General features: G+C 50.6%; 1 protein-coding gene across 1 annotated transcript; it reads right to left on the bottom strand.

Annotated features, from left to right (window-relative positions):
- Window positions 1-172: 172 nt before the first annotated feature.
- On the bottom strand, window positions 173-26,199 carry Adgrg3 (adhesion G protein-coupled receptor G3). Its single transcript, XM_005078626.4, has 12 exons — window positions 26,044-26,199; window positions 22,302-22,446; window positions 11,316-11,451; window positions 9,756-9,905; window positions 8,945-9,079; window positions 8,445-8,484; window positions 8,242-8,333; window positions 7,991-8,103; window positions 5,385-5,665; window positions 5,142-5,235; window positions 4,574-4,848; window positions 173-1,366 (listed from the first exon to the last, which is right to left on the bottom strand). The coding sequence occupies exons 1-12, from the start codon at window positions 26,093-26,095 to the stop codon at window positions 1,254-1,256; spliced, it is 1,626 nt and encodes a 541-aa protein (XP_005078683.1). The 5' UTR covers window positions 26,096-26,199; the 3' UTR covers window positions 173-1,253.
- Between the last annotated feature and the right edge of the window lie 1,749 nt (window positions 26,200-27,948).

The raw sequence follows: 27,948 nt of genomic DNA, 5'->3' as shown, positions 1-27,948 counted from the left end.
TGGCCTGTGTCTCCTTCGAGGCTGCTGAAACCACAGAAGAAAGACGCTCACTTGTGGTTGAGGAATCAAAGCCAAGGCCCTGAAGGCATCATGCTTTAGCCTGAATCACACCTAAGGCAAGCCCTTCTCGGGGAGCCCTGTCGGGTTAATGCAAACACATCCATCCATTTGCTCAGCCAATGAAGGTTTGTTTATTGAAATCCACGTGACAATTACTCCCTTAACATGGCCAGGCCTGGGTTGAAATGGTGGGCAAGGCCGTTCAGGTCCCTGCGGATAGGACTACAGACACTGTAGGAAGGGTCGCCTTTTCTCCCTTGTCCCCCTGGACCACATGCACTAATGTGGACGGAGCAAGCATGCCCCAACAATGGCAGCAGATCAGAGCCAGACCTCAGCTGGCAGTCACGTGGGGTGGGTGGAGGTGTTCCTGGAAGCTCACCATTTGAGTGGCTTTCTCTGAAGGACCTCAACCCTCAATGGGGCAGTAATTGCAATTAGAATGAACCCCAACTAGGGAGCAAAGATGAGGGTATAATAGGTAGAAGATCGTCAAAGCCCCCAAAGAAACCTTCAGTCTTCTGCACACCTGGCACATATAGAACAGTCAGCCTGTGAATGTCCCTGGGTTGCGGAGAGGCAGCTATAAGGTGGGATTGTAGGGGGAGAGGGGAAAGACTGGAGTTTCTTCGAGGGGTTTCACCAAGTTTCCCCTGGCTCAGGCTCCTAATGAGATGAGAGGTGGTTCATGGCTAAAAACAGCTGCTTAGCTGTAGAGATGTTTCCATAGCAACAGGGGGAAGATGACACTCTGCTGGAGGGGCGGTTCTTGGGCTAATAGGGACTTTGGTCTCCCACAAATCTCCTTCTGTAGCTTTTTGGACCCATGAACATATCTGAACGGAAGCTTTTCCATATGCTTTTAAATTTCTATTTTACGTGTACGCACATGTGTATAAACAACACTTTCTGTGTCCTTGGAGGCCAGAATAGGGTGTTGGATCCCCTGGAACCATAGAGACAGTTGTGAGCCTCCATGTGGGTTCTGGGAACTGAACCAGTGTCCTCTTCAAGCGATCAATCTATCCAGCTCTCTGGGTGGGAGCTTTGGAGCCCTGTGGTTCAGCCTGGTCTCCATGCTCTCCCTCCTCAGACACCCTGTACGGAGAAGGCGATGAAGGCAGAAGGAAGTAGGGAGCTGTCCGAGGCCACGCAACCCATCGGGAGGTGAGAGCAGCGTGAACTGCAGCCTCCTACTCCTGTGACACGGAGTGGGCCTGGTCCAGGCGGGCAGTGCCGGAAGAGGAGGCCGTGGCGCTCTGCCTCGGGAAGTAGAGGGTGATGAACCAGCAGAAGATGAAGACACCTGTGGTGAAGAGAGGGTTTCAGTGAGCCCACAACAGGCCGCGGCACAGAAGGGGTTCCACTCTAAACATCCAAGCGCCTAATGAAAGAATTAGGTAAAAATGAAACCTATCCCTGGAAGAGAGGCAAATAAAAACCTTAGAGACCCCAAACATTGGCCTTGAAATAAATTGCACACACGTCCACCACAGAAAAGGAAGAGGTATTTTTAGATATATAAAACTAGTGCTACTGCCACACTGGGCTCCCCTACAGTCCTGCTGTAAAGAACTTCTACTGTACAAACTGTGTGTTTAAAGACAATTTATAATGAAAACTATACAATCCTGAGAAGTTAAAAGGTACCAAGGACTCTGTTGTGCATGGAGGAGGATGGTAATACTGAATAACTTAGACTCATCAGAGTGAGTCTAAGGCTTCAATATTAAGGTAGCCCACGCAAGAGTAGTGATGTCAGCTGGGCAGTGGTGGTTCACGCCTTTAATCCCAGCACTCAGGAGGCAGAGTCAGGCAGGCAGATCTCTGTAAATCTGAGGTCAACCTGGTCTTCGAAGTGAGTTTCAGGTCAGCCAGAGCTGTTACATAGAGAAACCCTGTCTTCAAAACATAACAAACAAAAAAGAATAATGATGCCATCTCCAACTTCAAGATGCCTCTCTTCCTAATTACAAATCTCTAGGATTTTCTAAATGTGAACTAATGATTATTTTATCTGGGGAGTATCTCAGATGGCCCTGAAACAATTGTGTGTGTGTGTGTGTGTGTGTGTGTGTGTGTGCTGTTCTTTAAGATTTATTTTTATATGTATGTTTTGCCTGCATATATGTATGTGAACCAGGTATCTGTAGAAGACAAAGAGGGTATCAGAGTCACTGGAACTGGAATTATAGATGGGTGTGAATCTCGCATTTGGGTATTCGGAACTGAACCTGGGTTCTCTGAGAGCAGCAAGTGCTCTTACTCACTGAGCCATCTCTCCAGTTCGCCATTTATTTTTTAAGTTAACATACAAAAAGTAGATTTTACTGTAATATTTTTTGCTTTAAAGATTTTTTTAAATTTTATGCACATTAATGTTGTGTTGGCCCGTAAGTGTGCTCCCAGGTGTGCCTAGTGCTAAAAGAGAACACTGGATCCCTTGGAACTGGAGTTACAGATGGCTGTGAGCTGCCATGTGTGTGCTGGGAACCCAGTCTGGGTTCTCTGGTAGAGCAGCCAGTGCTTTCAGCCACCGGGCCACCTCTCCAGGTCCTCATTCTCATCCATAGTTTGTCCCGGTTGGTCTCCTCCAGCTCTCTGTCCCCCAGCTGTCCCCGCCCACTTCCATGTGTCCTATGCATCCCATCACTTTCTCCCACCCTCTTCCTTTAAGCCTCACTTTCCTTTCCATAGTCCCTTTCTAGTTTAACGACCTTTGCCCACACCCCACATACACACATGCATAAAACTTAGAGCTAGGGCCTTTAAGTGTCTGTGGTCCTTGATTTCTACTGCAGTCAATATAGTGCCTGCAAAAATTAGAGGCGTCTTGGCTAAAGGCTCGGATCTTCACCCGAGCCAACAGATGTCCACCTGTAACTAAAAGCAGGGTAAAAGTTTGGCATGTCTCCCCTTCGCTACCTTAACCTGGGTCAGACTGGCTTCAACTGTGCACGCAGACATGCTAAACATTTAAGGAGTGTTTGTCTAACGCGGTGATCCTCCCTGAAGGCTGATGTGATCAGCAGATTATTAACCAGCAGCTTTTGCAGGGTCCTGTTCCTGGGAGACCAGTGCTGGTCATCTACAGCCACTGCCCAACACATGAAGACCTAACATGCCCACCTCGACTTTCTGACCTGTCCTTTTTCCAAGTCTTCCTGTCCTGTAGACACCTTGGATTCCTGGAACAGCAGCTCTAACAAGTGAACAAAAGTTGAAGCTACCCCAAGGCAGGAGCCATTGCAGACAGTTCCCTGGATAACTGTCCTGAGGTAACGATTAACCAGGTCCTGCCTTGCCTTGTCTTTTTCTCCTTCCTGTATAACGCTAAGACTGGCATCACCCTGGAGTCAGGGCAGAAGATGCGGTTTCTCCTGCTCCTCCAGGATAGCTATTCAGTGCGTCCCCTTTCCATTTCAGCTGAACAAGTGGCTATGCGTGCTCTCCAGAGGGAGCCAGGCCTTTGGCTTGGGACACTGGTGATATGCCAGTGTGTTGAAGACCTCCTGGGTCCCATTCATGCACTTATTCATCATGAAGCATGGGGTGAGGGAGGGACGGAGGACTGTTCTCACTCAGAGATGAATGAGGATCAGAAGTACTGACTGTCTGGTTGGATGGTGGGACAGTAGTCAACATTGACTGTCACCTTGACAGGATCTAGAATCATCTATGAGAGAAGCCTCTAGGTGTGTCTGTGAGGGAGTTTAGATCAGGTTAATCCAGGTGGGAAGACCCACCCTAAAGCAGGGGGCACCATTCTTAGTCTAGCACGCCTACATCTGGTGACGTGGGTTAGTGGGTGAAGGCACTTGCCAGAAAACCTGACATGAGTTCAATTCCTGGGAACCACATGGTAGAGGGAGAGAACCGACACCCGCAGGTTGTCCTCTGACCTCCACACATGCATGCATGCATGGACAAACAAATGAATGAACATGATTTTAAAGCTTAAAAATAGAGAGCTGAGAGCCAGCACCTGCCTGTCTCTCTCCATTCCCTGACACTGGTGTGACGTGACCAGCTACATCACGCCTTCCCCTCCATAGCGGACTGCACTCGTCAAATGTGAGCCAAGATAACTAGCGCATTGAAAGCTTCTTTAGGATTCTATGTCCTGTCACATCAAACCACATGACCCTGCCTTCCTAGTTAGGAAGGGTTAGAACTAGAGATAGTCATCTGACTCAGAGTGCATACGCTTGAAGCGGCCATGTTAGGCAGCCATTTTGGAAAACACAGAGATGGAGTTGCCACAGAGGCTAGATAGGAGAAAACACTCAGCTGCAGAGCTGAAAGTGGAGACACCTGCTTTGATTCATGTGGCCCTTGTGACACCAGCCACCCTTGCTGCCAGGATCCCACAAGAGTCTTGGATATCTAAAATCAGTGCCTTTGACTTGAGCTAGTTTCTGTGGACTCCTGTTTCTTGGAAAGTACCCCTTCCCCTGATCCCCAGGTCCCCCTGGTGCTGACAAGACAGCCTGCAGCCTCCCTGGAGCCTCACCTTGCAGCGAGTTGAAGAGGGTGAAGATGTAGATGGTGGACAGGCCCAGGGGTGTGAGAACAGCCAGGCCCCAGGTCATGCCCACCAGGCTGGAGAGGCCCAGGATGGTGAAGACCGACTTCCAGGTGTGCCCCTGTTCTTTGCCCGCTGTGACACTGGGCAGAGTGAAGATCTTCCAGGCCACCAGAGCCAGCACCACAACCCCAAAGAGGAAGCTGACAAGGAAGTAGCCATGGACAGTAGCGTAAAGGGCAGGCTCTTTCTGGAACCAGCACCTGGAGGAGGAGGGTAGTCGCTGGGCCTGGTGGGGAAACCCAGGGAGCTTCCTTGACTGATCCTCGGTGACCAAGAAGATGCTCCCCCACCCCTACTGCCTCTGACTTTCCTGGGCCTCCTCCCTTATTTGTCTTTCTGACTCCAGACTTCCCTTTACCTCCTGTGCCACAAGCCAGCTGGATCTGACTGTCCTCAACATCGCTGTTCTCCTCCTAAGGCCACCTTCCCTTCCTCTCTCCCTCCTATGAAACCAAAGGCCCCCATATCCTCCGGTCCCCACGGCCCCACTCACAGCTCCAGCGAGGTGCGGTTCTCCTGGTTGCGGATGGTGTAAATACCGTAACTGTTGCTACTCCCAGCACCAATAACCACAAGAGCAGGTAGGCCTTGGGACAGGGGGAAGAAGGGGCCATCACCAGTGTTCCCTTGGGTGAACTCATCTCCAGTTCCTGCAGCCTTCCATCCCTCAAGCTTTGGGCTCTTCCTCTGCAGCCCTCCAACCTCCCTCCTACTCCTCTAGCCCATCCATGCCTACCCCAGCCCAGCAGGCTCAGCTTCAGGAAATAGCGTCCAAAGTAGGTGTTGAAGACCCTGATGGCCAGCAGGTAGAGGTGGAAAGCCTCCAGGCCCATCCAGGTGAAGACACACAGCAGGAAGTAGTGAAAGATGGCAGCCCGGGCCCCGCAGGAAGCCGGGGAGCCTTGAGTGCTGCTCCCCACATTGATCAAGAAGGTAAGATTCAGGAGAAACAGGCTGCTGCTCAGAGCCATGTGGATCTTAGGGGCATCTTCAGACTTGAACCTCTGCAGGGAGAGCCTGGGAAAGAAGGGCCAGGGAGCAGCCTCAGGGAGCCACAGCTTGCATGCGGTGCCCAGACTGGTCTATGCCCCTGCCAGTTCCATGCCACGGCCAGCTGCTGCCATCCGCATGGCCAGCTCCTGTCTGACCATCCAGTTTCCGCCTTTGCCAGTGGTTCGTATGCAAGCATTTTTAGGTTCAAATCCACGAGCCCTTTCATGGCTCTGTGAACTGTGTGGGTGCTGGGTCCTGCCAGCCTCACTCACCCTTTGACACCTTCCTTGGCTAAACCGTGGAACTTGTGACACTTGACAGAGTTTGTTTTCTCATGTCTTCCAGCTTGACCATGCAGGCATTTCCCAGAAGCACAGTGAAATTCTCTGCCACCCCTTGCCACAGGGGATCCACCCAAGCTGGCTTCGGGGCCCTGACCAGTGGGCAGGAGGGCTCTGGGTATGTTAGTTGGGTGAGTGGGGATGGATGAGGCTTAGAATGTAGCAGTGAGCAAGGCTCAGAGGGGGCCAGAGACTTGCTGGGGGTCCCAGAGTCTGCACCCAGTGCTCCCTGCTTCCTGTGGGGCTTCTCTCCACTCTAAATTCCTAGCAAACGAAGTCCAGAAGGGCTCCCACTCAAGAAACAGAGCCTAGAGTTTTCTGGAGTGGAGATAAGAGGCAAGGTCTACCTGAGCTGCTAAGCTCAGTATTGGGAGCTGGCATAAATTTCTTCTAGTACTGCAGGCTCAAGGATCCGGCAGCATGGCTAGCTGGCAAGGTACACTCAGCTCACTGAGGATGGCACTGGGCTAGGGACTGTCTATGCCAATACTTTCCAGGGTAGGGAAGGGGGAGGGAAGACATAGATGCGGCTCACTAGGGCTGAGGCCCAGGGCCGCTTGGTGCCTGGGGCACGGAGGCACATGAGGAGGGTAGTAGGGATGGGTCCTTGGACCGGAGAGACGGGAAATGGAAAGGATGCTCCAGGTGGGCTCTGAGGTTGGCCTCCAGGAGCTGGGGTCAGGAAAGGCTGGGAGAGGTTTATCCCTCAGGCAGCAGGTATGAGAGGTTCTTGGCCAGAGCCCGACTGTCCCTTGTGTCTGTCCCATGCCTGTTCCTTGCTGGGGAAGTTGTGTGTTCCTGAAGGGGCACTCTTCCCCATCTTCAGCCATAGGAACTAGGAAAATGGTGGCTAATACCTTGTCAGTGAAATCCAAGAGTAGCCAAATGGCTTGACTGTGTGTATTCTACCCTGTGACCATAGTGACCCAATAAGTCATTGGCTTGTGATCAAAGTCAGACCCTAAAACAACTAGGTATTGATGAGATAAACATGCACACACATAGAACACCCAGTATCTCAGGAGTGTGAACCCCAGAGTCCTGTGCCCACAGGGACCACATGCCTGGCTAATACTCAACCTTCTACTGCAATTACAAATACTCTGAACACTGGGCTATGTAGTTTCATTTAGACAGGGGCTTGCCAATCATGTCCCCATTTCTGTGTGGATGTGGCACACAAACACACATGCATGCATGCACACTCTCTCTCACACACATGAACACATGCACACTCTCTCACACACACATGCACACATGCATGCACTCACATGCACACACTCTCACTCACATGCACACATACACATGCATGCATGCACTCTCTCATACAGACACATGCACACACTCTCTCACACACATGCACACACTCTCACACACACATGCACTCACAGCACACATACACATGCATTCATGCACTCTCACACACACATGCACACACACATGCACACATGTATGCATACATTGATGATGTCTAAAACAGTGGAACTGAAGAAGTCTTGAGACTACTTAACCTTGCTCTGCCACTGACAACTTCCTGGCTTTGATGATGCTCTACAGCTACATACAACATGGTAGTTGGGAAGGTTCCAGGAAGGAACCACAGACTGTCTGTGCTATTTTTGCAGTTTCCAGTTAGTCTAAAATTATTTCACAATGTTTGCTTTTAAAGCCCTCCACTCTGGAGCTTCATCCTTGCTTGAATATCGAAAGGGCAGTTCCTGAGGAAAGGGTAAAATTGGCATCCTAACAAGGGATAGAGAAAAGCTGTGAAAGTTAGGGGCCAACCCTTGTGGTCTCTGCTGGAGCCTCTAGTTCTAGCCCAGCCTGGAGGCCACACCTGTTGGCCAATCTGAATCGAGTTTCCCCCACTTTTAACTTCAAGCCCTAGTCCCATCTGGTAAGCAAGAGGACTAAGGGCCAGAGAAGATGGCTGCATGAGGCCACAGGACAAAGATGCTCCTACAGCTCCTCCCTGAGGGCAGGAGGGAAAGGCGGTGGGCTCACTCACCTGAGGGCAACATAGAGAACCATGGTGAAGGCCAGGAAGATCATGGAGACTCCGCAGCCTGCTTGGGAGATGCGAGTGAGAATCTGTGCTGTGGGCAGGTCCAAGATCGGCCTCTGGAGATGACCCCAAGTCCAGATCACACCACTGAGAGGCCAGGCCCGCACATCTCCCAAACCCCAGCCAGCCAGCCAGCCTCTCAGGGACAGAGGCTGCACCTCTGGGGGGGGGGTCAGGATGGCATGGGCTGTTACCAGCAGTAAGGCGAAGAAGGTCAAGTGGTCGCAGCGGCACGTGGTCCTCTCATCCCCGAGCTCTGTGGAGCAGCCTCGGGAATCCCAGTCTCCTGTGGGCCACACAAAGGTAAGGGCAGAGGAACCTGGAGGAGACAAGGGAAGGGAGGGCCCACCTCTACCCTCACCTTTTCCCTCATTCTAGAAAAGTCTTCCAGACCTACCTTTAGCCACATCCCAGAATACACAAGTAAGGATCATATTCTGAAATCAGAGAGGCCAAGTCAGGAGAGGAAGGAAGGGGAAGACGGGGAGGAGACAGGGCGTTCGCAGGAGACATGTGTCTTAAGAGGATGACCTCTGTAGGCTACATGGGGACACTGACTGCTTCCCTGAGAGTTGATACTCCCTGGACTGTTGCTGTGCATGTGGGAGACACAAAAAATACGGCACTAGAGGCTTTGCCTGTCTGTGCACAAATGTCTTCAGGATCATTGCCTGGTGGGTGTGGAAAGCATGTCCCCACACATTTACTAACATGGAGGTAGAAGGGTGTGGTGGGGGTGTGTTCACATGTGCAGGGCAGACAGATGTCTTTGGGCATCACTGTGCATGACCCTGATAGTTTCTTCTGGGTAGAGTGTGCAAGGTCCCACGCATGGCTTCTCAGAGCTCATGCGCAGTGTGCCCCACAATAACTGCCAACCCTGGGCAGAAGACTCACAGGTAGTTGACGCTGGTGAGAGAAGGTAATCTCCACAGGCTCCGACAGTCCGGTGGTGTGCCTCTGGCCCACGCTCAAGCCTACCATCCGGTTGTTCAGCACGCTGCTGCCGCGGTCCCGGAGGAGCTTGGGGCCCTGGGAGGGAGTGGCAGAAGGCTGGGTTGTAGGATGGGCTGACTTTACCTGCCCTAGCTGGGGGTCTAGGGAACTCTAGGAAACCCCTTCGCCTGCAGTCAAAGTCTGAGGCTAGGGGACCGGGATCCAGGGACCCAGAGGCATAGGCAGCCCTCTTCCTGCTGTTGCCTATGCTTGGGCTGGGCTAGGCTGGCTGCACTCTAGGCTCCATTATCACCTTGCTGAAAGCCAACCCCTGACATTTCTAAATTGGAAGAGCTTGCGGCTAAGGTCAGCCAGGAAATGGGGTAAATGCAGTGGATGCCTCCAAGTGGAAGGATGGGTGCACCCAGATCCAAGAGTGCACATGTCTAAGCTTATGTGGGTGGATGCATGCCTCAGGAGCGCAGTCTGGCATGCATTGTCCCGGGAGAGCATGTTTGCCCATGTAGATAGTCATGTCTGGGCACACCTGACTACATGTTCTCGGGAGTACAGAAAGGCATGTGTGTTTATGCATGTGCAAGGACACACACACATGACCTTCATACACAGCCAAGAGGTGCCGTGGAAATCAGAATAGTCTTCAGTCTAGATCTGGTTCTTGGATGACCCAGCTGCTGTAGAGACCATCTCAGGAACCCTGGCCCACTGAATATTTAACTGCAGCTTCCTGAGCTCCCAGCAAGTCTCTTACCTTGAAGACATTCCCTGAACCAATGTTCAGAACAGTTATGGCCAACCGGACAGCAGACCTGTTGCCAGGCAGGAGGGCTCCAAATAGGCTCTTGGGAAGTCGGACTCTGTCAGTGGGCTGGTCCTCACCCTGCATCAGCTGCCTTGGGATCTGCAACCATGGACCCAGAAGCCCCCATCTTACCCGGAGGATTCCAGTTCCATCTCAGGTGCTTCTACTATCCCGGTTGGGAAGGAAGCTGCCGCATGCCAGGTGAAGGGGCAGCATCTGAGGACTTTTAGTTCTGGGGTGAGGGTCAGAACACCTGGCTCAGTCCAGACTCTTCTCTTCATGGGCTGGGCCCTTGGACAGGCATCAACAATGGGGCCCCAGTTTCCCTGTCACAGGGACCAGCTGAGCGTGACTGTGTTGTTGCAGCCCTGCTCTGCTTTTAAGTGTGGGGATCGCCAGTGCGGGGTGTCCTGGAAAGAAGCCAGGGGAAGCAGTGCGAAGACAAGGGACTCATGTTCATCTTGGTTGTGAAGTCCTTCCTGCCCAACAGAGAATAGCTAGAACGTTAGAACAAACCTCCCCAGAGATCACCGGGCATGCCTCGTCTAGTCTCTGACCTCCTGGTACCCTGGGGCGTCAGCCTGCACCCACTAGTTTCCTGCTTCAGAAGGATCCATGCTCGTGGGAACAGGGAGCTAAGAGTGGGCTGAAGCCCCAGTTTCCTCTTCCTAGTTCAGATCTTGTCACCAGGGCGTGTGGGTGATGCCTTGGGCCAGTGCATATTCTACCCAGAGGGCACAGCATCATAAAAGTTGAGAAAGTTGGGTGAGGAGCAACTCAGTCAGATGCCTGAACCTCTGCCCTCAACTTCATCCCTGCAGGGAGGCTGGGGTCTTGCTGATCCCTCACTGGACCAAGCATTTCCTTGAATATTAACTCAGATGCTCTTTCCGATATGTTTTTGTTTTGTCGTTTTTGAGATAGGGGATGTCTGTATAGCCTGTGCTGGCCTGGAGCTCAGGAGCAATCCTCCTGCCTCTGCCTCCTGAGTGTTGGGAGAATGAGTATGCATCGTCCTGCCTGGCTTCTGATACTCTTGAAAGTGGGCAATATTCTCATTGTTTACAGGTGAGAAAACCGAGGGTCAGAAAAGCAATGTGCCCATGATGGCAATGGCTGGTAAGAGCAGAGGTGGAGTTTGAATCTGGGCCAGTGTAAATCTAGCCCTCCCATTCAATCTCTCTGAGGCCATGTGTGCCCTTACTCTGACTCCAGATGTGTGCTCTGGCAGAGAGGTTAATGGGCACTGTAGGCTTGGAGGTGCCAGAGATTCATCTTCCAGATGAGTACCCAAGGCCTCTGGGAGAAAGGAGACCTCCTGAGGACATCAAGGAGAGTGGAATGAGGGGATCTTCCAGCACCCTGGCTAATCCACCACCAGGCTCCACTCATTCAGTTATTTTACTGGCTCGGTTGATGAGTGACAGAGCTATGCTGAATACTACTCAGGAGGGATACGCTTTGATGGGCACCAGTAGAGGCCTGAAGCACCACCAGGAAGCTTGTCACCTGGGAGGGCATCAGAGAGAACTGAAGGTCTTCTGAGATGTCTGTGCTGATGTTCCGGATCAAGGCCTTCACAAAAGGCATGTCCACAGTCTCCACGGAATTCTCCAGAAGGTAGGACTCATAGTTCAGCCAGTATCTGCAAGGGGCAAGGGATCAGGAGAGGAGGAGCTTTTAGGGTGAGCCACACACGCATCAGGCTCTTGGGGTGATGGTTAACCCAGAATACAGAGACCCCAGACTCACAATGTGAGGAAGAGGAATTGAGCCTGAAGGAGTCTGTCTAAAGACCCCTCTGGATATCTTAATGTTTGTCTTTCAAAACACCTATTTTTTTGTGTGTATGAGTGCTTTGCCTGTGCGTATGCGTGCCTGGTGTCCTTGGAATTCAGGAAAGGGCATCAGATTTCTTGTCACTGGCATTAGGGATGGTTGTGAGGCACCATGTGAACGCCAGGAAACAAACCCAGGTCCTTGAAGGAGAAACAAGTGCTCATAATTGCTGAGGCATCTCTCCAGTTCAGGCTCATCTTTTACAATAGTAAAATATCAGATATAACCTATGTATTAGCCATTTTAGCATGGAGTATCCAGTGGCATTGAGCACACTCACAGAGTGAGTACACTCACAGTGCTCTGAAGCCATCACAACCATTTACTTCAGAACAGCCCCATTACCACGGAAGGGAACCCCATGCTCACTAAGCAGTTACCTGTCCCCTTCCAGCCCCTGGAAACCATTCATCTGGTTTGCTTTATGCCTCTGTAAACCCCCCCCTTCTTTAGACAAGGTCTCAGGTAGCCTAGGTTGCACTTGAACTCACCATGTAGTCAAGGAAAACCTGAACCTCTGACCCTCCAGCCTCCTCCTCCTCTGGAGTGCTGGCTTGTGTTAACCACATCCATTTTACAGTGTTAAGCTTTGTGCTTGATAAGTAAGCATTTTATCAACCTAGCCACACCCTGCCCAAACTTTTCCTGCTTTGAATTAGAACATCGAAGCACACACTATGCGGCCCCCTGAGTCTGGCTTTCTTACACTTAGCACATTGTTTTCCAAGCATCACGGGAATCGAGCCAGTAAGGAGGCTCCTTCCAAATTATCCGCTTCAGTTCCTGCCTCCAGGTTCCTGTTTGAGTTCCTGCCTCTGACTCCCCTCAGTGATGGTGGACCATGTTGTGGACTTGGAAGCCAAATAAACCCTTTCTTCCCATAAGTTGCCTTGGGCTGTGGTGTTTATCACAGCCACAGAAAGCAGACTAGAACAGCCTATTGTGAATAGGGCTGCTGTGAAAATTCATGTATGAGCGCTCGTGGAGACTCGTTTTAAATTCTTTGGGCATAGACACAGGAGTAGAATTGTTAGGTCAAGTGGTAACTCTCCATTTAGCTTCTTGAACAACTACCAGATGGTTTTCCAAAGCAGCTGCACCATTCACACCTGCAGTGTATGAAAGTTCCGGCAGTTCCAGAGCCTTGCCAATGCAAATGGTTTTGTTATGTTTTGTTTTCAATTGCAGCCATACTTATGGGTATAAAGAGGTGTCTCATGGTGCTTTGATTTGTATCTTATTAATGACCTAGTGAGGCTGAACATCTCATATAATTTTGGGTTTGCATATCTTATTTGAATAAATCTCTTTGGGCACATGGATTGGGTGCTAATTGTATACTAAAAATTCAGCGTTTGAAAAACTGAGCCACAGACCAGCAAGATTCCTCAGTAGACAAGGGCACATACTGAGTAAGTCTGATGACCTGAGTTTGATTCCTGGAACCCACATAAAGGTAGACAGGGAGAACTGACTGGGTAGAGTTGTCCTCTGACCTCTACAAGTGTGCAGTGACATGTGTGCCCCTACCCACAGCATAAACACAATAATAAATACATTTTTGGGTTTTTAAAAGTCAAGTCTCATTGTGTAGCATTAGCTAGACTGGAACTCACTATATATACCAGGCTGGCCTTAAATTAATAGATACACTTGCCTCTGCCTCTCAAGTGCTGGGATTAAAGGCAGGTGCCATGATACCTGGCTTAAGTAAGTGTGGGTGTGTGTAAGAAAGAAAACTAAGTTGGGTGGTGGTGGTGCACCCCTTTAATCCCTGAGCATTGGGAGGTAGAATAAAGCAGATCTCTAAGTTCAAGGCCAGCCTAGTCTATGCAAATTCCAGGACAGCTAGGACTACACAGAGAAATCATGTCTTGAAAATAAATACATAATTTTGTCAAAGAAAAGGGAAAGAAAGAGGATGGGGGAGATGGCTCAGTGGCTAAGGGCACTGGCTGCTCTTCCAGAGGACCTGAGTTCAATTCTCAGCACTCACATGGCAGCTCACAACTGTCTGACTCCAGTTCCAGGGGATCTGGACACACACAGTCATACAAGCAGGTAAAACACCAATGCAAATAAAATAAAAATAAATAAACAATATGTAAAAATTTGAGAGAATGTGGGGCAGAGGGAGAGGAAGGGGGAGGGGGAGAGGGAGAGGAAGGGGGAGGGGGAGGGGGAGGGGGAGAACTAAGTCACATGGGAACTGACTGCTTGGAAGCAGATGGTATGAGAACAGGAAAGCTGTTGTCTTTGATTCTATAGGGAAAGAGGGCTGGTGCCACTCTCCGTGGTGCTGAAATTTAGAACTGTCCCTTGCTTGGGTCTCTTTCCCTAGCCCAGGGCCCTATTAGCTGCCTTTCTAGCACTGGGATCACAGCCATGAATGCCTCACCACTTGTTTTAAATCTTTTAAGATTACCTTTTAATTGTGGGGTAGCACTGCATGCCACATTTAGCATCTGGAGGTCAGAGGACAACTTGCAGGGATTGGTTCTCTCATTCTACTATGTGGGTCCTAGGAATTGAAGTCAGGTTGTCAAGTTTGTGTGTATCAAAGCCTTTACCTGCTAAGACATTTCTGCAACACTTCCCCACCCAGGTTTTTAAAAGTGGGCCTGGAGATCAGACTCAGGTCCTCATGTTTGTGCACCACACACTGCTGACTGAGCCACCTCCCCAGACCTCTATTCACTATTCACCTTTCCAAGAAACCCTGAGCGGGTGAAGGTTGGGGTAGCGATAGGAGAAAAGCAGGCTAGAAGGAGATACAACCAGACTGAGGTCATGGGAAAACGGAAATTCTCTCTCTCTCTCAATCTCAATCTCTCTCTCTCTCCTCTCTCTCTCTCTGTCTCTCCCCTCTCTCGATTCCCCTCTCTCCCTCCTCTTTCTTTTCTCTCCCTCCCTCCTCTCTCTCTCTCTCTCTCTCTCTCTCTCTCTCTCTCTCTCTCTGTCTGTCTCTCTGTCTTTCTCTCAATCTCTCTCTCTGTCTCGCTCTCCTCTCTCTCCTCTCTCTCTCTCTGTCTCTCCCCTCTCTCGATTCCCTTCTCTCCCTCTTCTCTCTCTTCTCTCCCTCCCTCCCTCTCTCTCTCTCTCTCTCTCTCTCTCTCTCTCTCTCTCTCTGTGTGTGTGTGTGTGTGTGTGTGTGTTGTGGGAATGGTACACAAGATCTCAGGCGTGCTAGGCAAGTTCTCTACCACGAAACTACAACCCAGCCTTGATTACTGTTTTTGAATAGCCATAGTTACCAAGGAGAAAGGACCCTATAGAGACAAAAGAAAATAGATTGCAGAATAGAAAAGTAAACCATGCAAAAATGTGCAAGTATTATTGGGTGGAGACAGCCCAAGAAAGTCATTGGACCAGAAACAGAGGGCTGAGGCTGTGGAATCTGTTGAGCAACATATTTTCCTGATTTTATTTGCCTTTAATAGTCAGAGAAGTGTTGGATTTTATTGGTGCCAAGCAAAATAAGAAATTGTTGAAGTATTGAGATTTTTGTTGCCACATAAAATGGTAAATAGTGAACTGAACATATGTTTATACATGTTCCTACCTTTTGTACTTGAAGATCTTCCTCGCCTTGGCAAAAACAGCCCAATTCACTTTCTTAAGGAAGATCCCCCAATTCACTTTCTTTCTTTCTTTTTTTTTCTTTTTGGTTTTTACGAGACAGGGTTTCTCTGTATTGTTTTGGAGGCTATTGGTCCAGCCCGGCCTCAAACTCACAGAGATCCGCCTGCCTCTGCCTCCCGAGTGCTCCAATTCACTTCCTTAAGGAAGAGCCGCCCAATTCACTTTCTTAAGGAAGATCTGCCAGGGTGGTTCTCAGATACAATGAATTCTCATTATTTTATGATGCTCTGGTGCCTTCCCCTCTCTCTCTTCTGTGAGACAGGCCCAGGCTGGCCTCAAGCTCACAGTCCCTGCCTCCACCTCCTGAGGATGGGATTACAGATGTTCACCACCACACTGGAGCCTCCAATCATCTTGAGTGTAAGTGGAACACTACTATTAGGAAGCAGTCTCCACACCCACCCATCCTCCAGTCTTTCTAATGGGCTCCATCCAGATATCTGCCTGCTGGGAAGCTGCTTCTGAAGACCTCTCCCCAAGAGGACACATGGAAACAAGCCACTGACTGACCCCCCCCACCTTATACCAAGCATGCAGATACAATACCAACCTTCTGGAACTTCTGACAAGGAAGCCAGAAGGAGGGAGATGAGGGGATGGAAGGGAGAGAGAGATAAAGAGAGAGAGAGAGAGAGAGAGAGAGATTAAATAGCCATTTTACTGAAGAAAATCTCTAAACGGCCAATGAGCACATGCAAAGATGTTGAGGCTCATTGTTCATGATGGAATGCCAGTGGGAACCTCAGGAAATGGCCAGAACCACACAAGGGCCTTCTACACTGCTGACAGAAAGCAAATGGCGCAGCCACTTTGGGAGACAGTTTGGCAGTCCTTTATGGAGCTCAGCATATATTTAGTGTATATTCCAGCAATTCTGTCCCTAGGCATAGATCCCCCACCAAATGGCAACATATAGCCTCAGGACTTGAATTAAAATGTTTATGGGAACAATATTCATACCAATCAAGAACTGGCATGAATTCAAATGCTCATCAATTGACAAATGGACAATGTAATGTAATATATTTGCATGGGGTAATCAAACTGAAATAAATACCATAAAATATGGATGAGGCTCACTGTACTAAAGCAAGGTCCACTCGAAAGAGCTCCCTTTATACAAAATGCCCAGAGGCAAGCCTAAGGAGGAGAAGGCCTGCCGGACCTGACTCTGGTGGGGCAGGAGCAGCAGCAGGTTGCAGACAGAGGGAGTGACTTAGTGATGGCCTCACGCACATTACAAATATTCTAATACTTATACTTTTGCTTGTGAGCCTGGTCTCATTGGTGGCACACACCTTTAATTCCAGCACTTGGGAGGCAGAGGCAGGCAGATCTCTGTGAGTTCAAGGCCAGCCTGGTCTACAGAGTGAGTGCCAGGACAGGCTCCAAAGCAATACAGAGAAACCCTGTCTTGAAATCGCTCCCCCCCCCAATAAAAAACCAAATATTCTAATACTGAGCTCTAGTGGTGAACAGGGTGTGTGGTGTTATCTGTTGCATCCATATCAAGATACCAAACTGGGGTGGTGCATCCCTGTGACCCAGCACTTGGGAGGTGGCAGCAGAGGGATCAGGAGTTCCAGTTCATCCTTAGCCAATTTGAAGCCTGGGCTATATGAGACCCTGACCCTCCCCACAACCACCTCTGACAAAGAATATAATGTACCCAAACTGGAAAGCAAACAAAATGTAGCATTCCAGAAGCTAGCACAGCAAAAACCAAGCGAGGTGGCACACGCCTGTAACCCAGTACTCAGGAGAGAGAGGCAAGATGATCAGAAGGACAAGGTTATCATGGTGAGTGTGAGGCCAGCCTGAACTAGAAAGTGAGGAGGTGTGTGTGTGTGTGTGAGAGAGAGAGAGAGAGACAGACAGACAGACAGACAGACAGACAGACAGAGCCAGAGACCCAGAGAGAGCTCACAGCTCACAGACATATTGATAAGTGGGAGATGATGTGTTACTTGAGAACAGGGAAAGTTTGAAAAGTACTGGACTATAGACCAGTGACCACAATGGCACTGTTGTTATCCGTGTGTTGCCTGATAACTTTAAAGGAGGAAATATTTATTTTGGCTCATGTCTCCAGAAGGTTCAGCCCCTGGGTGAGCATCTTTATTGTTTCTTTATGAGACAATGCCACATGATATACGGAAGAGACCGCTCACCATATTGTAGCTGGGAAGCAGAGCATAACAGGAAGCAGACAGGACAAAGAGGTACTTTTCAAAGGTTGTCTCCAACTAGGCAGTACCTTCCCAGTTCCACTCTCCTGCTCCCGCTTAATTTACTCCAAGTTTGAATTCATGAGTATGTTGAACCACTGGCCAGCTCGGAGCCCTCACAATCTTATTATCCATGAAAATGAACTCACACAATCAGAAGTGTGTTCTGCCATCGAATTGCCCAACACAGTTAAGTTGACAATCAAGATTCACCATCAAGGGCTGAAGATATGGCTCAGTGGTTAAAAGCATCCATTGCTCTTGCAGAAGACCCACATACATGGTGGTTCAACCATTCATGACTCCAGTTCCAATGGATCTGACTTCCACTGGCACTGCATGTCCATGGTTCACACACACACACACACACACACACACACACACACACACACACACACACGCACGCACGCACGCACGCACGCACACACACAGGCAACACACTCACACACATAAAATAAAATAAAATATATCTAAAATTAGATGTTAGGTAAAGTCAACCACCACACCATTACTAACATCCTCTGCGTCAGTGGGAGGAGCATGAGTGGCCATCTGTGAGACCAGAGATATTTTTCAGGTTTCTGAGGGTAGGAACTGAAGGATGTGTGTAGTCATATGCAAATTGCACCACACTCAAGACAGGCCCCAGAAGAGGCCAAAGGAAGGTGTTGGATCCCCTACAGCAGGAGTTACAGGTGGTTGTGAGTCACCTGGTACAGAGCATGAACCTGAGTCACCTACAAGAGTGGCAAATGCTCTTCTGAGCCATCCTCCCTAGCATTAAAATAAAAATAGCTATTATATTATATGATGTCTCAACATATCTATTTTTAAGAAGCATGGCCTTGGACTTCTGCTTCTGAATCAGGAAGAGCTGTTTATTCTCCTCAGAATGCATGGAGAAACCACGCCATGCCAAGACGGCTGTGACACCCTGTCAACAGCAGCTAGGACAGTGATGACTTCGAGGTGACATCCTGTAGGAAACCATGAACATGAGGTTCAGCACCTGTGGCCTCTCTTCTCCTGGGACATCTGTTCTTCCGAAGTTCTCTCTGCTGAGAGTTTGGGTTTCTGATAAATAGAGGTCACTGCGGGTCACAAAACACACCTTACTGGCCACATCAGAAATGAACTGGAAGAGCACACTAAGGGAAGGAAGCCAGTCCCAAATATTGTTTGGCTCCCTTTAGGCCACCAGGACAGACAAATCCAGGGAAGGAAAGTGGCTCAGAGCTGACTATGGCAGGCGTGAGATGAGGCCCTGCCTCACACAGGCACGGGGGCTCCGGAGCCACAGCTGGGCATCCAGAGGTCTCAGGGGAGGCGTGCGAGGGAAGAGAGACAAACCTGAGACTCGATGGCCCTGAACAGACAGCAAGCTTTCCTCCCGACACTGCTGAAACTGCTCATGCTGATTCCACCAGCCAAGCAGGAAGCTCTGAGGAACCGAGCGGTCTGCTCTTTTCTCCCCAGATCCTAGACTTGTGAGCAAGGAAGCAATAAAGCTTTCGAGGGAGTGTTTTCGTGATCTTGGCATATAAAATAATTGTTTTTTCTTTTGTTTGCTTGTATTCTTTTCGTCTGTGACAGGGTCAGGCTGGCCTCAAATTGGTCATGTACCTGAGGATAGACTTGACCTCTTTGAGCCTCTGCTCCCACCTCCCGGGTTCTGGGGTTAAAGGTGCTGCCACAGCCACACCTGCCTGGTGTAGAACACAAATTCTTTAAAAAGGCAATAGGGCTGGTGAGACGGCTCAGGGGGAAAAGGTGTGTTTGTTATCAATCCCAGGACCCGTGTGGAATGCAGAAGGAGAGAGCTGACTCCACACATATGCTGTGGCATGCTAGCCCCCCTGGCATTATACCCACACGCACAAAATAACAACCCATAGAGCAAACCTAAAGAAGATTCGATCGATTGTATTAACTAAAATTAAAGACTTCAGCAGTGGTCAAAAGTCAGTGCCAAGAAAGTGAACAGGGAGTTCTAGAAGAGAAAGAGTACTCCCAGAAAACATGCAAAGGACCCCAAAATCACTACAGAAAATCCAGCCAGCGTTGTAGACCAACAAGCACAGTGGAGATGTCAGGACACAACATGACTAAAGCGAGGTGCTCAGTACAGGTCATCAGAAAATGTCTTCACAGTCACATGAAGCACACTAGCAACCTGTAAGGATGGCTAAAGGGAAAAGACAAACAATACTAAGAGTTGGCAAAGCTGCAGGGCCACTGGGCCGGCACAATCTGCTTGTGGGACTGAACTGGCCTGACCACTCAGCCAGCTTCTGCTGGAGTTACTCCTATGTCTCCCCCGAGAGTCGGGAATCACATGCCTAGGAACACAAGTTCATGACAATACATACCCAGATGAAGGCCACGGCCTGTTATGGGTTACGGGAAACTTTCTCTTCCTTTCTATGCTGATTGCCAATGAATACGTGTTATTTTATTGTTGTTGTTGTTGCTTTTGTTTGTTGAGACAGTGTCTCTCTGTGTAGCCCTGGCTGTCCTGGAACTCAGTGTGTAGACCAGGCTGGCCTTGAACTCAGAGATCTGCCTGCTCTGCCTCCAGAGTGCTGGGATTAATGGCCACCACACTGGGCTATATTATTTTTATAATCAAAAGGGCCTTTAAAATAGAGCACACTAGCATTCATCGAGTTCCTGCTATCTGCTAATAACTCCTCCATGCATTGTTCACTCAGTATTCAGTGTTGCTGTGAGGAAGCCTAAGAGGTCTGAAGCAGAGGCTTGAGAACGTGGCTGTGTGACAGTGCAGATGGTGGCAGTAACCACGGCACTCAGGTGTAGACTGTGTGTTTAACCTCCACCATCGTTCTGTGAATCCCATTTTACAGGTGGGTAAACTGAGCACTGGGAGGCTGGGTCCAGCCTGACATATCAGGTGCCTCCTCTAAGCCAGCTCCTGTCAATTTTGCCTCTGACCTTCTGTGAGATCATAGACAAGCTATTTGATTGCACGGACCCTCAGTTCTCTCATCTGAGGAATGGGTTGATAGCAGGACTTACTTCAGAGCATTTTATAGTCTGGATGTCAAATGTCCCACAGACTCCTGTGTTTGAACACTTCAGCCTCCTCTGGTGATGCTGTTTGGGAGGCTGGGCCTAGGTGGTGGGTGTGGAACACAGGGCCAGGCCTTGAAGAATACAAGTGAGGCCTTCTTCCTATTGGTCTCTGCTTTCCATGCCCCTCCCTAACTAGGTGTTAGAGCAAGTCATTCTGCAAGCCTTGGCGGCCATGGACAGAGCCTCTCCATCCATCGCGTCCTCCCCACCACTGATAGACAGCACCTTTTACTGGGAACCAGCCTTCTTCCATAGGTTGCTCCTGGTACAGTGATAAGAAAAGTAACTAAAGACAGTGTTAATGAGATAAAAGGGTAAACTCAAGGGATGGAGTGGCAACAGACCCCACCTCAGTCCCCAAGGCACTTGCTCTCTCCAAGGTGCCTACCCAGGCCATAGAGCAGCAGCAGAGGAGCCCTGAGCTTCGTAGAGTCTAAGAAGCTGCCAGAGTAGCAGCGCGCTGGGCTGGGAGTGTTTTTCAGGCCACTGAAAGAGTGAATGTCAATCTGAACACTTAGTAGCCAGTCTTGGGCAAAGGTTTTCGTTCATCCCTTCAACAACCATTTCCCGAATCCTGGCTGTAAGCTGGGCACTTGAGTGGCATCTTGGATGAGTTTTGGGTTCCTTTGCCTAGAAGCCGGAGCAGAGCAGAGAGGCAGAGCTACTATGGCTGTGATTCCAGCAGGGACAGAGCCTGGAGGCTTCCTCTCCCCTGCCCCCATCGAACCAGCCTCGTTGTCACAGGAAGCCCGCCTCTGGCTTCCCTGGGCTATCTTTCCCGAGCAGCTCCACGGTGCCTGCAGAATTGCAGCCTACCTCATCCCTCCACCTGTGTCACCGCCCCTGTATCCAGCCCTGAAGTCCAAGCAATCAGTCCAGAGTGCAAACCTGATGAACCCTTCTTAGTCCCTGTTGCCCATAACGGTCTAGTTAACACAGCCCTTCCCACTTGACTCCTTGTTTATATTTCCAGCTCCATCCTCCGCCTGTCCCATCTCGACGTTGTCACCTCTGCCCCCTGAACTTCTTGGCACTCTCACGATTCAGACCTTGTAGGTTTCCCCCAGCACTGTGATGTTAAGTGGCCATACCACCCACCATTGCACAGGCCCACTGGGAAACTGTCCCGTGCTCCTCAAATCCCTTTCCCAGGCTGCCTCCTGGAGAAGGTCTTGGCCAATTTCTTTGCTAAGCTGCCTCCTTGTCCACACTTCTGACTGGCCACACCCTAGAGTCATCACTATGCGTGTCCCTATTTGTCCCTCCATGGTTCCCAAGGCAGAGATAGGATGATTGTCACTGCATCCCCTAGTCCAGTGGTTCTCAACCTTCCCAATGCTGTGACCCTTTAATGAGTTCCCCATGCTGTGGTGACCCCTAACCATTATTTTCATTGCTACTTCATAACTGTAATTTTGCTGCTGTTATGAATTGTAATGTAAATATCTGTGTTTTCTGATGGTCTGAGACCACCCTTGTGAAAGGGTCATTTGACCCCAAAGGGTTCATGACCCACGGTTGAGAACCACTGCCCTAGACAGTATGGTCTCTGATTGCCAGGGTGGGGCCAGGCCGTGGAGAACACGGAAGGGTGAAGAAGGGAACAGCATGTTCTGGGGCCCTGGGGGCTCATGGCCTTACGGCTTCCCAGCAGACCACTCCTCCCATTCCCCCCAGACTCTTCTCCCCTCACCTCTGCAAGTTCCCCACATCACAGGAGCTGTCCCCCAGCTGCCCGCACTTGGTGAAGCACTTAGCGATGTCATTCAAGTCAAAGTTGTCATACACATGGGCCTCCTTGAACAGGCAGACGTTCCTCGGCCCTTCAGTGGTCTCATCTGAGGGAGGAAGCAGAGAGAGACAGGGCAGGTAGAGGGGTGGTGGACTGTCATGGAGATGCGGTGGCTGCTGCGTCTGTCATGGAGATGCGGTGGCTGACATCCAGCTAGCTGCCCCCAGCAGGCTCCACCCTCCACAGCCCCCAGTTCCCAAGGGAAACAGTCACTCCTGCCTCACAGGGCTGGTGGGGTGATTTGGGAGAAAGCATGGCATGTAATTGTCTAGACACAGGCTTCGCACGGCAGTGTGCGATGAAACGCTCTCTCTATCAGTAGTGGCTCTTGAACCACCTCCTCCACAGAGCCCGCCTGGTTTCCTGCAGTTGCTCCATCAGCTCCTCCCAGGCCCAGCAGCTGTGGCTGACTTTAACTCACAGGTGTCCTGCCTCTGCTTTCCGAGTACTGGGATTACAGGCATGCACCATCATATCTGGCTATGGTGTGACTTTTAATTGAAGTTGTGTGTGTGTGTGTGTCTACCCTCCCAGCTTAGCCTGGAGTAGGTAGAGGCTGCAGCAGGCTGAGGCGGGGTGGGGAGTGGGTGTGGGTGTGAGGCGGTCAGGATACAGAGCCCTCAAGCAGGTGGAGGCTGCAACAAGGCTAGACAGAGACTGGCCTCTGTGTCTTCTCGTACAAATCCCTGTGCTGGGGAGCAGAGGCCTCCCGCCACAGCCTAGCTGTTTGTCCTCAGGAAAATTACTCAATCTCTCTGAGGCCTGGTCTTCTCGCCCTTTATGTTTTAGAGGCTGAAAACAGATAATAAGCTTAGGTATGCTGAACGATGTGACCTTTTCTTTCTTTCTTTCTTTCTTTCTTTCCTTATTCCTTTTTTTTTTTTTTTGAGACTGAGTCAGCCTGTCTACATAGCCCTGGCTGTCCTGGAACTCACTATGTAGAGTCTCAAAGTCACAGAAATCCACCTGCCTCTGCTCTCCGAGTACTGGGATTAAAGGCGTGCACCATTATATCTGGCTATGGTGTGACTTTTAATTGAAGTGGTGTGTGTGTGTGTCTTCCCTCCATTATATGTATCTTTGTTAGCTTCTGCTACAATCAGAAAATGCTCATATCACAGGAATCTTTGTACCAGATTTTTACCAGGTGTGTGGGGTTGGAGTGTGGCTCAGGAGAGCCTGGTGTGTACAATGGGTCAGTCCCAGCGTCCAAGGCAGTGAACGTGGGCAGGGATGGGGCTCACAAGATGTACAACTCAGCCTGTCTCCAAAAATGAATGCAGAAATAAATATTGCTCAGCTTTATCAAATTTCCCTTCGGAAAATAAAATACGTGCACACGCTCCCACTAAAAGTAGCAAGACTCATCATTTATTCACATGCTTCCAATACCTTTATCTCACCAGATCTTCCAGTCTCTGCCAGCCCAAGAGACCAAAGGCAGTCTCATTCCGTGTATGAAGGTGAATGACATCATCCTGTGTGTTTGCTGTCCATTCCCATGTCTCTCTCTGGGAACTGTGGGTTGGATCTTTCACACTCTTGGGTGTGGGGGGGGTCACTGAAGGCTGGTTCCTTCAGATTGGTCCACAGAGCTAAGATGTGGAGTCCTCGTGGAGAGAGGGCTGGGAATTTGCTTTTTAAATGTCCTTTGCTGGTGTTTGATTTAAAAAAACATCATGGATAGTACCACTTTAAGTTTAAAAGAAGCTGGTTTGTTTTCAAATATCGGAACAGAAAATAAAATTCATGATAGAAGAATGGCAGAACAAAAAGTAAACAGTGTAAAACATACTAGAGCGTCTTTTATAAAAAGTCAGGTCTACGTGTGTCAATGTTGTTAAATTCGCTTTGACTCCCAGCTAGGAAGTAGTGCTATCTAAGAAGCACCGAGGCTGGTTGCTGGGGTCAGATGCAGAGATAGTTCACATTTGCATTCCCACGAAATCTGGGGAGGGATGGAGAGGACTCAGTGAGGGGGAGGTGGTCACGGTTAGGAGAGGGGGTGGTAGCCTCAGGGTGGGCTTTCCTTCATCTTGCTGGGAATCCCAGCAGGGCAACCAAGGGACACTCTTAGTACCCAATACAGGAGCACAGGGAAGAGTTCTGTGCCTCCCTCCATCTTCATCCTTGTGTTATAAGCCAACTGGCCTCAAACTCAAGATCCTCCTCGGGAGTGCTGAAGCAGCAGGTGTGTGCCTCCGCACTCGAGAGAAGACTTAAACGTGTGTCCCATGTTGTTTTCTGAGGGCCTTGGTACAGCTGTGGGTACAGCAGGTGGGGGCAAGCTGGAGGTCAGAGGCCGGAAGGTGGCCCGTGTGCCCCCATGCCCTGAGCCTTGCCCCTTCAGCCCCCTCCCTCCCGCTCACCACCAGCCTCCTTCCCTTCTGCGGCCACAGTCCATTCCTCTCCCTTGGCGCGGGCAGCAGCGGCCACATTAGCGCCCCTTTGGCACCATGCATGCTTGAGTATGTGAGTAAAGAGCAGAGGCTAAACGGGCAAATGGCATCAAGGGCCACCAAGGGCAGAGTGTGATGTCTAATATAAATCTGCCAACGCCTGTGTCACTCAGATGACGTCACCCAGCCCTGAGCATGCCCACCACTGCTGGGTCCTCGGCACCACTTGGAGAAGGCTTGTCAGCCCAGGGTTGCCTGACAGCCTGCCCCAGGATGTCCTCCGGCCACGAGAAAGACAGAACAGTCGCTTTCTATCTGCGTTTATACCCAGAGTCTCCAGCAACCCAGGCCAGCTTCAAACGCACTACGTAGCTGAGGCAGAACTCAAACTCCCGATCCTTCTGCCTCTACCTCCCAAGAGCAAGCATACCACACTGCACTTTTCACCATACATGTCCACTTCTGAGCCAGACACCGAACTCTGTCCCTTACTGAAAAGAGTCCCCCCCACCCCAAACCAAGAGATGCTGACCCATGTGGCCAGTCACGTGTCTACAAGTCACAGACACGAAGAGAGGTGGACACCTAGGATACTTGTCCAAGTTGGAGCAAACAAGGAAAGATGGGGCGCAGAGACACCGTCTCCACAGAGCCGTCACTCAGCAGCCGAGAAGGACGCGGAGCCATTCATGGAGGTAAGAATGGCTGTCCTTGGGTAGAGGAAGGACTAGAAACCCTGTGTTGATGTGTGAAGCTGAAATGTGTGTGGCAGGAGTGGTCTGGCTCCTGGCTCATTGATGACACTGAGCAGGTCTGACAGGGCAGGGGAACCTGTGATGGATGGGTTATGGGGGCAGAGCAGCTGCCCATCCTTCCAGACCCCAACACCTTTGCCTGGAGCCCAGAGCCACTGAATAGCTTGTTTGGCCCATCATGTCCTAGAACCAGGTTCTAGCCTAGCCAGGATGGATGGACAATATCTTTCCTCCCCACCTACAGCACACTGTGGGGTTAAAAAGGGAGCCTGAGACCCAACATGATGGGATTTATTAGGACAGGGATGACCAAATAAAATAGAGGATGAGGTGGTCTCTGATTCCTCACCTTCCCAGCCCGTCTGAATCCCTGGGTCTCTTCCCAGCCTGTCTGAATCCCTAGGTCTCTTCCCATGCTTCCCAGGGCACTTTGTAGCACAGGATCTCACGGGCTTAGCAGGAGGGCTAGAGGGACCCACGCGAGCTCACCTGAACCCAGTAGCAGAAAGAGCAGGAGGCCCAGGCTTCTGGCTATTGCCATCAGTGGTCGGCAGAGTCCGGTGGCTGTGTGGCCTCCTGGTCACAAGCTCTGTCCAACTGGCCTTCCTCCTGCCTGATGTGCGGCTACTGTTTCCTGTGGCCTCTTTCTTGTTCTTCCTGCCCAATGAATGGCGCCATCCGTGGGGTTGTGAAAGGTGGATATGGGGAACTGGGCGGTGCTCTGTGACGCACATGGCCTGAGACCACCTGCAGATGGAACTGGGCTGGATTCCCATCACCCTGCCAGTGGGCACTGGCGCCCAGCAGCCACAGGTGTCTCTGGACAGAGAAGCCCTAAGGTTTAGAGTCAGGCAGGGAATCCCGTTTCCCTAGCAAGTGTCTGAAGCTCATTCCTGCCTCTGTATATGTATAAGCCAGTATGCATTATACGGTTCCCCTTCTTCCTGCCTGGACCAGCGGTGACCAGCTTGGGGAGGGTGACTGTAACTCCACAGCACTGATTGCCATACATGCCAGTGCTGGTCAACTGATTATGCACCTCCCATAGAGCAGCTCCACAGATCTCATGTCACGAGTCCTTCCCGTCCCTGAGAGAGGGACCAAGGGGCAGATAGCTGTGCAGGGTCACGCACAAGCTGACTGTCAGTGTCTGCATTTGATGAGACCTGTAACCAGCCTAGCACACCCATGAGGCCAAAGACACGGAAGGCATGAGAATAAGGCCAGGTGTAAACCTAACCTAACCTGCTGGGCCCCGAGAGGGGAGGGGCATCAACGCTGTGGGCCTTGAGCCTCTCCCACAAGGCAGGATAACAGGGAGAGTAAACTGGTCACGAGTGTGGTCCCTGGAGTGTGGCCCCTGGAGGTGATCAGCCCAACATGTCTGCTGTGGCCACTGCCTGGCCTGCTGACCCTGCACTAGCCATCTGTGGCTTGGCCCGTCTCACAGGCATGGGAAGGGCTGTGACATGACATGTTTGGAGTTGCTCTGTGGAGGAGGTTACCAGCACTAGCGTGACGGTGACCGGTAATGTGAAGTTGCAGTTGCCATCCCCAAGCCGGTCATTGCTGGTCCAGGCAGGAAGAAGGGGAATCGTATACACACAAACACGCAAGCACACATAACACATACACATGCTTAGGGAAGGGGTGGGCCCTACCACTCTGCTGACTCCAAGGAAGTCATGGATAAGGCCAAGCCCTCGGTGTTGGACAGACTCTCTTCACTAGCACCCTTCTCAGATCCGAGCTAGTTCTGCTCCACTCTGGGGTCTTTTGGGGGAGCTACCCAACTGTAGCTGTCCTCTGTCTCCCCTTCCTTCCACACGGCCCCCTGCTAGGCCCTTTGGACCTGAGGGGGTGTGAGAAGGGATGATGGGTCACTCTTGTTCTGTAGAAGGTGGGTGGGGGATATAGCCAGGTCAGAATCCAGAAGTTCCTGTGTCCCCGAGCTTCCTCTAACAGGAAGGTAAGAGCCCCTCCTCCAGCTAATCTCCCCTGGCTGCTTCTGGCCTCCCTCCTAGCTTCGGGAAAGGGCCAGGATGTGTGAGATGATGGGCCCTGGCTTGTTGGGACCAGCCTAGAACCCATGCTGGCTCCGTGAGCCTCGTGGGTTCCTGAAAACAGCCTGGTGATCTGCAGGCAGAGGCATGGTGTCCAGTGTCCCTGGGAGGCCAGGCGGGCAGCCAGGGAGGTGGAGAGCCTCACTCTACAGAGCTTCTAGGAAGACCCCGTGAGACCAGGGACTGGCCTAGGGTTCCCTGGGGCCCCCACATTTCAGGGCTAACAGAACAGTAATGTCCCCTTCTACTATCTCCAACCCCAGTTTATCCCAATGTCTCCTAGTCAGCAAGGCCTCAAGTCCTCTGCCAGGCCAGTCAACATCACCTGGCT

This window comes from Mesocricetus auratus, unplaced genomic scaffold, assembly GCF_017639785.1.
Source record: "Mesocricetus auratus isolate SY011 unplaced genomic scaffold, BCM_Maur_2.0 Super-Scaffold_100714, whole genome shotgun sequence".
NCBI classification, from domain to species: domain Eukaryota; kingdom Metazoa; phylum Chordata; class Mammalia; order Rodentia; family Cricetidae; genus Mesocricetus; species Mesocricetus auratus.
Note: the sequence above shows the minus strand (reverse complement) of the source record. Positions and strands in the feature narration are given on the sequence as shown.

Bases quoted from the DNA above. Each gene is read 5' to 3' on its own strand.
- Adgrg3 (XM_005078626.4), bottom strand. From the start codon at position 26,095: ATGGCAATAGCCAGAAGCCTGGGCCTCCTGCTCTTTCTGCTACTGGGT. The intron at 4,849-5,141 runs GTGAGTGGGGCC...CTCCTCCTCCAG, and splicing joins AACCGCACCTCGCTGGAGCT to GTGCTGGTTCCAGAAAGAGC. The intron at 1,367-4,573 runs GTGAGGCTCCAG...TCTTCACCACAG, and splicing joins CCTCTTCAACTCGCTGCAAG to GTGTCTTCATCTTCTGCTGG.